General features: G+C 36.5%; 1 protein-coding gene across 1 annotated transcript in view; it reads right to left on the bottom strand.

Moving 5' to 3' along the window:
• The window catches only part of PPM1D (protein phosphatase, Mg2+/Mn2+ dependent 1D), a 45,271-nt gene that overhangs the window by 18,466 nt on the left and 13,428 nt on the right, over positions 1–13,377 (bottom strand). The window contains exons 2-3 of the mRNA XM_081270289.1: positions 7,794–8,022; positions 3,367–3,491 (exon numbers count right to left, since the gene is read on the bottom strand). Coding sequence (XP_081126415.1) covers positions 3,367–3,491; positions 7,794–8,022 — 354 coding nt within the window. The remainder of the gene's footprint in view (positions 1–3,366; positions 3,492–7,793; positions 8,023–13,377) is intronic.

Raw genomic sequence — 13,377 nt, 5'->3', positions numbered from 1 at the left:
CCTGAGTTTCTGGGATTACAGGCATGTGCCACCATGCCCAGTCATGCCCCCATTTTCAATGCTCACTAATGATACAAATGATGGTAATCAACCAAACTTACCTTCTAACCTGAAATGTAAGCAGCAGCTAATTATCATCTTCTCCCCTTCTTTTTCCTTGCTAACACTGGAAGATTAATAGTATTACATGCTTATACTATGAATGACCTCAATAACTTATTCTTCTAGTTCTGAAAAAAAATCTATAAAATATATAAAGTACCTAGAGTATTACAATAGGCTTCTGAATGATATATCTTTGCCTCCACTTTGATCTCCCTAAAATAGCTAAAATGATTGTCAAAAACAAACTGGATCATGTCACTGACCCAATTCAATAAATAACAATAATAACAACTAACATTTATAGAGTACTATGTACCAATCTTAAAACACTTCACATGTATTATTTCACCCAATAATCACAACAGTATGAGACAAATACTTGTTATAGTTTGAATGTACCCCCTCCAAAACTAATCTGAACTTTAATTGCCCTTATCACTATATGAAGAGGTGGGATCTTTAAGAGGAGATTAGGATATGGAGTTCCACCCCTTACTGGTGAGATTGGAGCCTTTAGAAAGGTGAGCTTAGCCTTCTCTTGCTCGATCATCTTCTTGCTTCCTCCATGTGATGAGGCATTAAGGACCTCACCAGATACCAGCATCTTGATATTGAACTTCCTAAACTCCAAAATATGAGCCATAAACTTCTGTTCATTATAAAGTACCCAGTCTTCTGTCACAGCGATGCAAAACAGATGGAGACAATACCATTTATTAGGCCCCCAAAAAAAGATATGCCACAAAATGTAAGTAATTTGGGGCTGGGGTTGTGGCTCAGTGGTAGAGCACTTGCCTGGCATATGTGAGGCACTGGGTTCGATTCTCAGCACTACATATAAATAAATGAATAAAATAAAGGTCCATCAACAACTAGAAAATACATATTTAAAAAATTGTAAGTAATTTGCCCAAGTTTGCACAATAAATAACAATATTGAGATGGAAAACTAGTCATTTTGGCTTTAAAGTCCATCTTTTTCCCACTATAGTATACTTCCTCTCCTATTTTTGTGTGTGATGCTTGGGATCAAACAGCTTCATGTATGCTAAGAAAACTGCTGAGCTACACACAAAAGCATTTCTTTCTTTCTTTTTCTTTTCTCCCCTTTCTCCTCTGTCTCCAACTCCCCACTTCCTCCTCCCTCTATTTCTTCAATGGAAGACCCACTATGTTGCCAAGGCTGGTCTTAAGCTTGTGGGCTCAAGCAATCCTTCTGCCTCAGCCTCCCAAGTAGCTAGAATTACAGGCATGCACCACCACATCCAATTTTTTAAACTTTTATTTTTATTTTTTGCAGTACTGGAGGTTAAACTCACGGTGCTCTAACACTGAACTATATTCTTAGCCCTTTTTAAATTTTTTAAATTTTGAGACAGGTTCTTGCTAAGGCTGGCCTCAAACTTGAGATCCTCATGCCTCAGCCTCCTGAATCACTGAGATTATAGACATGTGCCACACTACACTTGGCCTATTTCTTTAAAATATTTTGTTCTTACTATATTTGATAGTCTAGAATAGAGAATCTGATTGGTCTACATGAGATCATATGCTCCTCTTATATATTTTATTAAAAGACCTTGAAAATGAATATTTAAGACTTCACATAGCACAATAGATATGATTTCCCAAAAGGAAATTATTTAAAACGAAGCAAGAATATATACTGGGTACCCCTGACCTTTGCAATCCAAATGTCCACTAGCCATCTATGTGCCCTGGCAAAGCTTTGGCTCTGTTTGCTATTTTCCTTTGCCCCTTTCCCTCCTTGAGATCCTACTTAAATATCACCTCCTTAACGAAGTTTCCTTAATCAGTCCTTCCTAAAGTAGATCTCTCCTAATATCCACTATCCCTCCTATCAACTACTGGCATACCACTTGTTTAATTCCTTTAAAGATGACATCTTTTAGAATGATTTTCTCATTTGTTTATTATCTATTCCCCCAACTAGGATATAGACTCCATTAAGAACAGGACTATATGCCTTTGATCATCAAAGATCAATAAGAGATTGTATATTGTAGGTATGATGGTCATTTTAAAAGGCAGATCAGGTGTTCTTATTCCTTAACTTACATCCTACAATGCTTCCCACTGCAATGAAACCAGAATGTAAGTTTCTACTATGATATGGCCCATGTTCACTTCACCAACTTCAGTCTTCTGATATTCCTAGTACATGTTGAGTTATTTTGCATTTCAGGATCCTTGCCTAGAATATTCTTCCACAAGTTCTTCACAAGACTAGCTCCTTCTTCATCCTTCAAATCTCAATTTAAAAAGTAGCATCTCCACCACACTATCTAAAACAGTTTTCCCTTCTAAATTATTTATTTATTTATTTATTTATTGAGAGAGAGAGAGAGAGAGAGAGAGACACACACACACACAGACAGAGAGAATTTTTAATATTTATTTTTTTAGTTTTCGGCAGACACATCTTTGTTTGTATGTGGTGCTGAGGATCGAACCCGGGCCGCACTCATGCCAGGCGAGCGCGCTACCGCTTGAGCTACATCCCCAGCCCTAAATTATTATTTATCACAGCACACTGTTTACTTCTTTCATGAAATTTCCTAATCTGTAATTACTTCACTTATAAGCTTACTTCCCTATTGCCTATCTCCTCAATTACATGGCTTTACTCCATGAGGACAGAAAGTACATCTGCATTATACCTTCTAAACCCAACATAATGCCTAGCACCAAGTTGGGTATTCAAATATCTATTAAAAGAAAAAAGAAGAGAAGCAACAATTTGGTGTTTTCTTAGAGATATTAAAACTACCCCCATCTAGCAGAATCAATGCAAGATATTAAAATAGCTATAGTGCTCTAGCCTTCTTTCCAAAGCCAAGTACTCTAGACAAGAACCATTTTATTTTGTCATGGATAATTTATTTTGCTAGCCAAACAAAAAAATAGCCTTGAAGATTCTTAGGAATATTAAGGGCTGAAGTAAGAAAGGACATTTAAAAATAGTTTTAAGGGTAACATTAAGCCTAGGCATAATATATGTCCCTAAGTATAGATGGAAGTAGCAAAACATTGATTATGACTCATGACTAAAGAACAACTAGCACTGAAATATATACCTTCACTTTTTCTTCAATCAGGTTTTAAATCATTAACATCATCATATCTCTATCCTCATAATGTGCCAACTAAGAGATTAGATTAGCTCTGTGTCCCCTTCTATTTTATCATCATATATTGTAAAAATCTAACATGATTTTACCAAAAGTAAGTTCTACTTACCAAGTGCTCTTGCTACTGCCAGAAAGGGAATCTGGTCAATAACTGTGCTCCTTCTAACAGGTCCATTGTGAGTGAGCCGAGGTCTTTTCCAAACTACACGGTTCACCCCAGACTTGTTCATGACACTAAAAAACAAAGTTCACGTGAATTCTCTAAATGATTAAAAAGATAACACCTAAGATAGCTCAACATGTCATATAACTAATGAAAGTAAGATTATATTATCATAAAATAATGATTTATCTGTTTCAGATACTAAGACACATAAGCCAAAGCTGTTCTTCAATGATGAAAGACAAAATAGGATAAGATTACATGAGGAAAATTTGGAACTGATTGAAATAGACCAGAAAAAAAAAAAAAAAATGAAATAATGTGGGGCAAAAGTGAAAATATATAGTAAGAGTCAAAAAAGAAAAATGAGATAAGGAAAATAATGAAAAAGTAAACAAGATCAACTAAAAAAATAACCAAAAAAAAAGAAAGAATGTGAAGAAAAATTGTTAACTATCATATCCCAGAAAAATGCAAGACTCAAATAATTGGGGAGATAGGAGTTTCTAGCCAGGCATGGTGGTAAACACCTGTGATCCAGCAACTTGAGAAGGCAAGAAGAACACAAGTTCAGGATCCACACCTCAGCAACTTAGCAGGACCTAGGCAATTTAGCAAGAGCCTGTTTCAAAATAAAAAATAAATATGGCTGCAGGGGCTGGGGTTGTGGTTCAGTGGTAGAGCACTTGCCTAGCACATGTAAGGCACTGGGTTTGATCCTCAGCACCACATGAAAATAAAAATAAAAATAAAGAATTATGTTAACATAGAACAGAAATTCCAAAAAAGTCACTCATTTACCATCCCTTTTGAGAACTCTCAGTTCTAAAAGCAACATCTAACATCATAACAAGAGTTAAGACTATCAAGGAAAATTGTTTTGTTATTATGCTTTCTTCAGTGCTGATCCTCAGAAAGGAAACAGAGAGTTAAGTGAATTGGCCATTCACAAGACTCTATGAAACATGAGTTAAGACTCTACCAAAGAAGAATTACACTGAGAAGGGATGTCGATATTCTGCCTGCATATCATCATAAAGCCCTATAGTTCCTTCCTAAATCTGTTCTCTAAAAGGTAAAGCTTAATACTTAAGTCATTTCAATATAGCTATTTACTAAGAGTTCTTTTGATACTTAATAGTCAAAGATATTATGGTCTCTCTGTTTCTGAGGAGCAAAAAGAATCTATAATGGTACTGATTAAACATAAAAATTTTAAATTCAGTATCAACAAAACAAAGCAATGTTAGAAAAGATGCGACTTTTATTACACTCCCTGCTGTTGTCCTGTATGATTAAAAGGCACATAAAAAGGAACAGCCTGACATGCAGAGAGCTGACTGAGCAGTAACAGAAGGCAGAAAAACAGAGTACTGGCCAATTGGCTAGGTTGGGATAGAGGGAAGTAAGGAAATAACTTATCATAAAATGGCTCAATTTTTGCAGAAAGACACCTGCTCACAAAGAGCATCTCTCCAACAGTCCAGATGGTATTTTAGTGATAAAGCAAAAAATAAAAACTTTTTAAAAATGTAATTAAAATAAAAGAAAATATAACATTAAAAACTCGAGTTAAAAAGTAAAGAATTAATAGCTAAAAATGTTGTTTTCAAAAGATTAAGAAGGATCAGGCCTAAATATTGCAGAACCCAAATATTTCAGGAAATCTATTTATAAATGCAAAGCCCACTTCTCATAACTACCAGTAAAGGTCTCAAGATATTAGACTGATCTTCACACTCATAGGATTAAATAAACTAGAGCCAAAAAATTGGTGTATTTACATTGCAGGATAAAGTACGCCTGCATGGCAGCTTCAAGGATACTATCTTTAGAAACGACCCTTAAAGGACATCATAGATGAGACCATCTCCTACTTGAGCTTTATTTACCTCAATTACAAGCATTTCTTATTTTAAAAAAGTATATATCCAGAAGCCATTTTCTAATTCCCCAAATGACAGTGCAGTTGTAAGGAAATAAGGCCACATGGTCTAGTTTAGACTAATTTCTTTAGCACATAAAATTTATACTAACAATGGCCCATGATTATACTTGACCAATATCATTCCCCAGTATTTTCCCTTTCCTAGAGACAGGGTCTCACTGAATTGCTTAGGGCCTTGCTAAGTTGCTGAAGCTGATTTTGGACTTGTGATCCTCCTGCCTCAGCCTCCCAAGCTGCGGAGATTATAGCTCCACTATGCTAGACAAGTCAAACTCCATACTTTTAAGGAACTCCAGATCTGTGCTTAGAAAGAAATTTAGCCAGGCAGCACACACCTGTAATCCCAACAGCAAAGGAAGCTAAGGCAGGAGGATTTCAAATTTAAGGCCAGACTCAGCAACTAAGAAAGGCCATAAGCACTTAGTGAAATCCTGTCTCGAAACTCAAAAAATGGGGGCTGGGGATGTGGCTCAAGCAGCAGCATGTTCGCCTGGCATGTGCGGGGCGCTGGGTTTGATCCTCAGCACCACATAAAAATAAAATAAAGATGTTGTGTCCACTGAAAACTAAAAAATAAATATTAAAAAAAATTCTCTTTCTCTCTCTCTCTCTCTTAAAAAAAAAAAAAAAAAAGGTTGGGGCCATAGCTCAGTAGTCAAGCACTCCTGGATTCAATCCCTCATAACAAAAAAAAAGAGAGAGAGAGAGAGAGAGAGAGAGAGAGAGCGAGAGAGAGAAAGTTATGGTCTATTCAACGTGTTCTCTACCCATATGCAGTTCCATTAAAAGGTCATTCTAGGCCAAGCACACACAGCACATGCCTGTAATCCCAGCAACTTGGAAAGCTGAAGCAGGAGGATCACAAGTTTGAGGCAGCATGGTCAACTTAGCAAGACCTTGTCTCAAAATAAAATTTTAAAAAGGAGACAGGTGAAGGTGTCCATACCTGTAATACCAACTGCTGAAAGGCCAGGGATATAGCTCAGCGGTAAAGCACCCTGGATTCTATACCCAGAAACAAAAGGAAAAGTGCACACCAACCTTGATAATAAATGTTTTAATCTGTTCTTGTGTCTATCAAATAGTAAACAAAGTGTCTAACATAAAAAAGATCTCCCAGCTGGGAATGGTGATGCATACTTATAATCCCAGCAACTCAAGAAGCTAAGGCAGGAGGAACACATGTTCAAGACCACCCTCAGCAATTTAGTGAGATCCTATCTCCAAAATAAAAAATAAAAAGAGCTAGAGATGTGGCTCAGGGGTTGAGTACCCCTGGGTTCGATTCCTTGGTACAAACAAACAACAACAACAAAAGCATCAAACAAACAAATGGAAGGGAATTCAGAAGAGGAAAGGGATGGAAGAGGGAAGATGGGAGGGAAAGGGAAAATACTGGGGAATGATATTAGTCAAATTATATTTTGATATTGTACACATATGGATATGTAACAAATCTCACTATTATGTACAAATATAATGTACCAATTAAAAATTGGAAAGAAAAAAAAACTACCACTTCTACCACTTCTTAGTTTTGGGATAATGTCAAAGAATACATAGAGAAGTTATTAAAAGACTCCTTCCCTTTCAAGCTATATCTATGTAAAACCAGATTCACTTCAGGTATTGCAAACAAAATAACATATCATAACAGACTGAATACAGAAGATAAGAGACTCTTGAGCTAGGGTTGTAGCTCAGGGGTAGAGAGTTTGCCTGGCACATGCAAGGCCCTGGGTTCCATCCTTACCGCCATATAAAACCAAATTAATAAAATAAAGGTATTGTGTCCAACTACAACTAAAAAATTAAAAGAAAAGAAATATCCCAGGAACATCACCAAAAGACAAATTTGGAAACAATGTTTAAAACTCATATCACATCACATGTAATATATTAATTGTTCTTCTTTGTCCAGATTCTGAGGGTCATGTTGATCAGGATTTAAGTGAAAAATTTTCAATAAATCCTTGCATGTATTATTACTTACAGTACACTGAAATATTTCCCTTTTGGAGCCACTATTACAAATAAAAAAGTCAATTCAAAATAATAGATAGCTGGGCATGGTGGAGCTATAATCCCCGCAGCTCGGGAGGCTGAGGCAGGAGGATCACAAGTCCAAAGTCAGCCTCAGCAATTTAGCAAGGCCCTAAGCAATTCAGTGAGACCCTGTCTCTAAATAAAATACAAAAAGAGCTGAGGATGTGATTCAATGGTTGAGTGCCCCTGAGTTCAATCCCTGGTACCAAAACAAACAAACAATTAACAAAACAAAGTAATAAGATAAATGAGTTCACATGGAATTTTTGCATTAGGCAATCTACAAAATAACCTAAAATTCTAAGGAACTGATTTAATTAAAAGGGAGAAACAGATAAACAAAACCAAGAGAAAATAGACAAAACAGCAGAATAATTACCTGCCACCAAGTCCTTCAATTCGTTCTCTTTCCTTGGGAAGTTCTGGTTTATGATCCTGTGTCACCTCCACAGCTCTGATAAAATCATCCTTCGGGTCATCTTGAATTCCAAGGACCACCCCAGAATCACCCACGTGAGCTACATACATCTTCATGCCCCGTATGATGACCACACTGGCAGTTGTCCCAGATGTGCTAGGAAGACCTGTCATAGTCTTCGGCCATTCTGCTGTAATAAGAAAAAAAAATTAATTATTTTTCCAGGTATAAACATGAATACATTGTCAGAATACAAATAGCTGGGCTGGGGATGTGGCTCAAGCGGTAGCGCGCTTGCCTGGCATGCGTGCGGCCCGGGTTCGATCCTCAGCACCACATACCAACAAAGATGTTGTGTCCACCGAGAACTAAAAAATAAATATTAAAAATTCTCTCTCTCTCTCTCTCTCTCTCTCTCTCTCTCTCCCCCCTCTCTCACTCTCTCTTTAAAAAAAAAAAAAAAAAAAGAATACAAATAGCAACATACCATGAATTAGCATGTTAACATTGGAATTAGCATAGGAAAAAATGTAAAAAAATTATTTTGAAAGCTACTCAAGGATTCATATGTATTATTAATTAATTAATTTATTAATTGATACATTGATAAAAATTTATAAACAATGTAACTACAATAAAACAGTCAAATCAATCCTAGAAGAAAATACATTAGAGGATAGACTATTTCCATTTAATTTTTAATCCTAACTACATTTAGAGAAAAGAATATATTAAGTTTTGTTTTTTGTAGTATTAGAGACTAACCCAGGGCTTTGTACATGCTAGGCAAGTGCTTTACAACTAAGCTAACCCCAGCTCTGTTAACAGTTTTGATACCATCAAGCCAGCCACTTTGCATCTGTTTATTAATCTTGAAAGGTTCCCACTAAGCTACACCCCACTCACAGAAGGGAACTACATGGAGTATATGAAATAGTAACATTCTCAATTGCTCGGGGAAACCAAACTTATACCATCTGACATTCTCAACTCTGAAATATTCTCTAATACTAAATGACAACTTGTAGTTCATGATGGCAGACTGAGTCTAAACACATGTTCTCCACACCAGAATCCTACTAAGGGCAGACTGTAAGAAAAAATCCATAGTAGTCATAAAACATAGGGAAAGATCATAAGCAAATACAAGTGATAACAAATACAAACTTATCTTATTCTAAGTGATAAATCAGAATGCAATCTTGTAATCAAATATAAGCAAGAAGAGCCAGTAAACAAGGAAACAAATTTTTTTTCCCCTGTCAATGAGTCCCAGTAAAGTTGTTTAAAGGCTTAGAATAAGAATGGGTAATAAGGGGCTGGGGATGTGGCTCAAACGGTAGCGCGCTCGCCTGGCATGCGTGCGGCCAGGGTTCAATCCTCAGCACCACAAACAAACAAAGATGTGTCCGCTGAAAACTAAATAAATAAATAAATAGATATTTAAAAATTCTCTCTCTCTCTCACTCTCTCTTTAAAAAAAAAAAAAAAGAAGAAGAATGGGTAATAAGGAGGTTGGTGGATTAATACTATAACTGCAGGAGCTAGATCAGGACCAAAACTTTCTGCAAAGCAAAAAAAAACCATTTTAGTCCCTGAAGTGCCATTAACTATAACTTCTATCTTTTCTTTTTTTTTTAATAATATCTCTCTTTTAAGAAAAGTGGTAAATCTCTTAGTCTAACAGGTTCTCAAAAAGAACTAGAAGAAGAGAAAGGGCCTTAAAAAAAAAATTGGGCAGAATACACAGACAACTTTCATAGTCACTAAGAAGATTCTTCTAATCATACAACTAATTTACTTTTCTCTCTCCCTCTCCTCCCAGCCCCCTCTGGTGGTACTAGGGATTGAAACCAGGACCTATGCATACTAGGCAAATATTCTACCATTGAGCTACACACCTAGTCATTTTTATTTTATTTTATTTTGAGACAAAGCTTACTAAATTGCCCATTCTAACCTCAAACTTGAAATCTCCCAGTCTCCTAGTAGCTGGGATTACAGATATACACCACCATATCTGACTTCATTTTTTCCCCTCCCCAATGTTATATACTCTGAAAATAAACCTTCTGAACCACAAAGCAACTTGCATCTCTTCATTCCATCCCCAGACTGAAATTACCCTACAAAATGCCCTGTCACTCACAGAAGGGAACTATGTGGAGTATATGAAATAGTGACATTCTCAATTGTTCAGGGAAATCAGAACAGCTAATATTGAACAAGCTAAAAATTCATTTATATACATACACACGTTATTTTATCTTTGAGTATATTTGGTGCACACCTGTAACCCCAGTGACATGGGAGGCTAAAGCAGAGAGATTGCAATTTCAAGGCCAGCCTTAGCAACTTATTGAAGCCCTGTCTCAAAACAAAAAGGGATGGGGATATGGCTCAGTAGCGAAGTGCCACTGGGTTCAATTCCTGATACCAAAGAAAAAGGAAAACTGTCTGCAGATGGCATGATCTTATATATAGAAAAATCTAAAGACTCCACAAAAAGACCTTACACATTCTATAAAATTGCAGGATACAAAATCAACATACAAAAATAGTTGCATTTCTAGGACTGGGTGTATAGAGATCAGTGGTATAGCACTTGCCTAACACACTGGAGGAGCTGGGTTACATCCCCAGCAATACACACACAAAAATATGAAATTAATGAAACAAACTGAAGATTCAAATAAATGGAAAGATAACTCCATGTTCAAGAATTGCAAGAGCATTAGTACCCAAAGTGTTCTACAGATTCAATGCAATACCTATCAAAATTCCACTAGCATTTTCCATAAAAATAGAAAAAAAATCTTAAAATTCATATGGAACCATAAAAGGCCCTAAATAGCCAACAATCTTTTTTTTTAAAGGGGGGGGGAGAGAGAGAGAGAGAGAGAGAATTTTAATATTTATTTTTTAGTTTTCGGCGGACACAACATCTTTGTATGTGGTGCTGAGGATCGAACCCGGGCCGCACGCATGCCAGGCGAGCGCGCTACCGCTTGAGCCACATCCCCAGCCCGCCAACAATCTTAAGAATGAATAAAACTAGGGGCATCCCACTTCCAAATTTGAACTATATTACAGTATTAGTAATCAAAATCATATGGTACTGGGGGCTGGGGATGTGGCTCAAGCATACAAAACAAATGTTGTGTCCGCCGAAAAACTAAAAAATTAATATTAAAATTCTCTCTCTCTTAAAAAAAAAATCATATAGTACTGGTTTAAACCAATGGAGACCAGAAAGTCCAGACATAAACATGCATATACTGTCAACTAATCTTTGACAAGAATTCCAAAAGAGGAAAGGATAGTCTCTTTAATAAACAGCATTTGAAAAACTTAATATCCACATGTAAAATAATGAAATTGTCTTACATAATACACAAAAACTAACTGAAAATGTATTATAAAATCAAATGGTGAGACATGAAACTCCTACAAGAAAGCAGGGATAAAAGTTCCTTGACACTGGTCTTGGCAATGACTTTATTTTTAGCCATCATATCAAAAGTGGAAAAAAAAAAAAAAAGCAGGACTACAAACTAAAAAGTTTCCACACAGCACTGAAAACAGTCAAGGTACAGTGTAGCTCAACAGCAGAGCATCGCTTAACATGCGCAAGGATCCAGCACCAAGGGTTGGGAGAAATCAACAAAATGAAAAGGCAACCATCTTTTTAATATATTTTTAAAATTTCAATGGACCTTTATTTTATTTATTTATATGTGGTGCTGAGACTCAAACCCAGTGCCTTACACCTTAGGTAAGCGCTCTACCACTGAACTACAACCCCAGCCCAGGGCAACCGTTTTGGTCAGCTTTTTCATTGCTGTCATTAAAAGACCTGAAAAGAATAATTTTAGAGAAGGAAAAGTTTATTTGGGGGCTCAGAGTTTTAGAGATCTCAGTCCACAGACAGCCAGCTCCCAGGGCATGAGGTAAGACAAAACATTATGGCAGATGAGTGTGGCAGAGGGAAGCAGTTCACATGATGATCAGAAAGCAGAAAAAAACTCTCGCCAGATACAAAATATATACCGCCAGAGGCATGCACCCAGTGCCCATCTCCTCCAGTCACCCTACCCTGCCCTCAGTACCATCCAGTTAATCCCCAAGAGGGGATTAATTCTCTATTGGGTTAAGGCTCTCATAATGCAAACATTTCATCTCTGAATGTTCTTGCACTGTCTCACACATGAGCTTTGGGAGATACCCAATATTCAAGCAACCTACAAGAGAATATTTGCAAAGCATGTATCTGATAAAGAATTAATATTCAAAATATATAGAAACTTATACAACCCAATTGAGGAAACAAAAACAAACAAAGAAAAAAGCCAATTTAAAAATGGGGAAAGGAGCTGGGATCCTGTAATCCCAGAGGCTCAGGAGGCTGAGGCTGGAAGATCATGAGTTCAAAGCCAACCACAGCAATTTAGGGAGGCCCTAAGGAACTCAGTAAGACCCTATCTCTAATAATAAAAACAAAAAAGAAAGAAAAGGCTGGGAATGTGGTTAAGTGCACTGGTTCAATCCCTAGTAACAAAAAAACAAAATAAAACAACAAAAAAGGAGTCTAGTGATATGGCACATGCCTGTAATCCCAGCTACTCAGGAAGCTAAGGCAGTAGGAACAAGTTCAAGGCAAGCCTGGGCACCTTAGCAAGATCCTGTCATAAAATAAAAATGATTTTTTAAAATAAAAAATAAGTAGATACATAAAATAAAATAAGGCCAAGGATATAGCTCAGTGGTGTAGCACTTGCCTAGCATGTGCAAAGCCCTGATTTCAATGCCCAGTAGTTGGGGGTAGGAAGAAGGGTAAATGTATAGACATTCTTCCAAAGCATACAGATAGCCAATAAATAAATAAATTGATGCTCAACATTATTAAAAAGGGAAATTCAAATCAAAACCACAATGAGTTATCACTCTACACCTTTTTGATACTTCCTATAAGTAACAAGTGTTGGTTGAGAAGGTAAACTGGTACAACCATTATGGAAAAAAGTATAGAGATTAATTAAAAATAAAAATTAAATTAAAAATAGAAATACCACATGACTTAAAAATCCCATTTCTGGAGGCTAGGATTGTGGCTCAGTGATAGAGCACTCACCAAGCATGGGTGAGGCACTGGGTTCGATCCTCAGCACCACATAAAGATAAATAATTAAAGGTTTTGTGTCCATCTACAACTAAAAAAAAGTTTAAAAAAAAAAAAAACCCTCCATTTCTGGGCATATACCCAAGGAAAATAAAATCAGGACCTTAAAAAAGATCTTTACTTCCATGTTCTATGCAGTATTATGCACAATGGTTAAGATATGGAATAAAGGAAATATAACATATACCAGCTATAAATCCCCAACCCAAAACTATGAAATCCAAAATGCTTTTTGAGCACCAACAGGCTACCACACATAGAAAATGTGATACCTGACCTATGTATTTGATAGGATGTATACAAAAATGCAGACTCAGCTAATGTGTATCTTAGCAGAAGAGGACCTGCTTAGCATGCACAAGGTCC

Source organism: Spermophilus citellus (genome assembly GCF_964194105.1).
Source record: "Spermophilus citellus genome assembly, chromosome: 17".
Taxonomy (NCBI): domain Eukaryota; kingdom Metazoa; phylum Chordata; class Mammalia; order Rodentia; family Sciuridae; genus Spermophilus; species Spermophilus citellus.
This window is presented reverse-complemented; position numbering and strand designations above follow the sequence as displayed.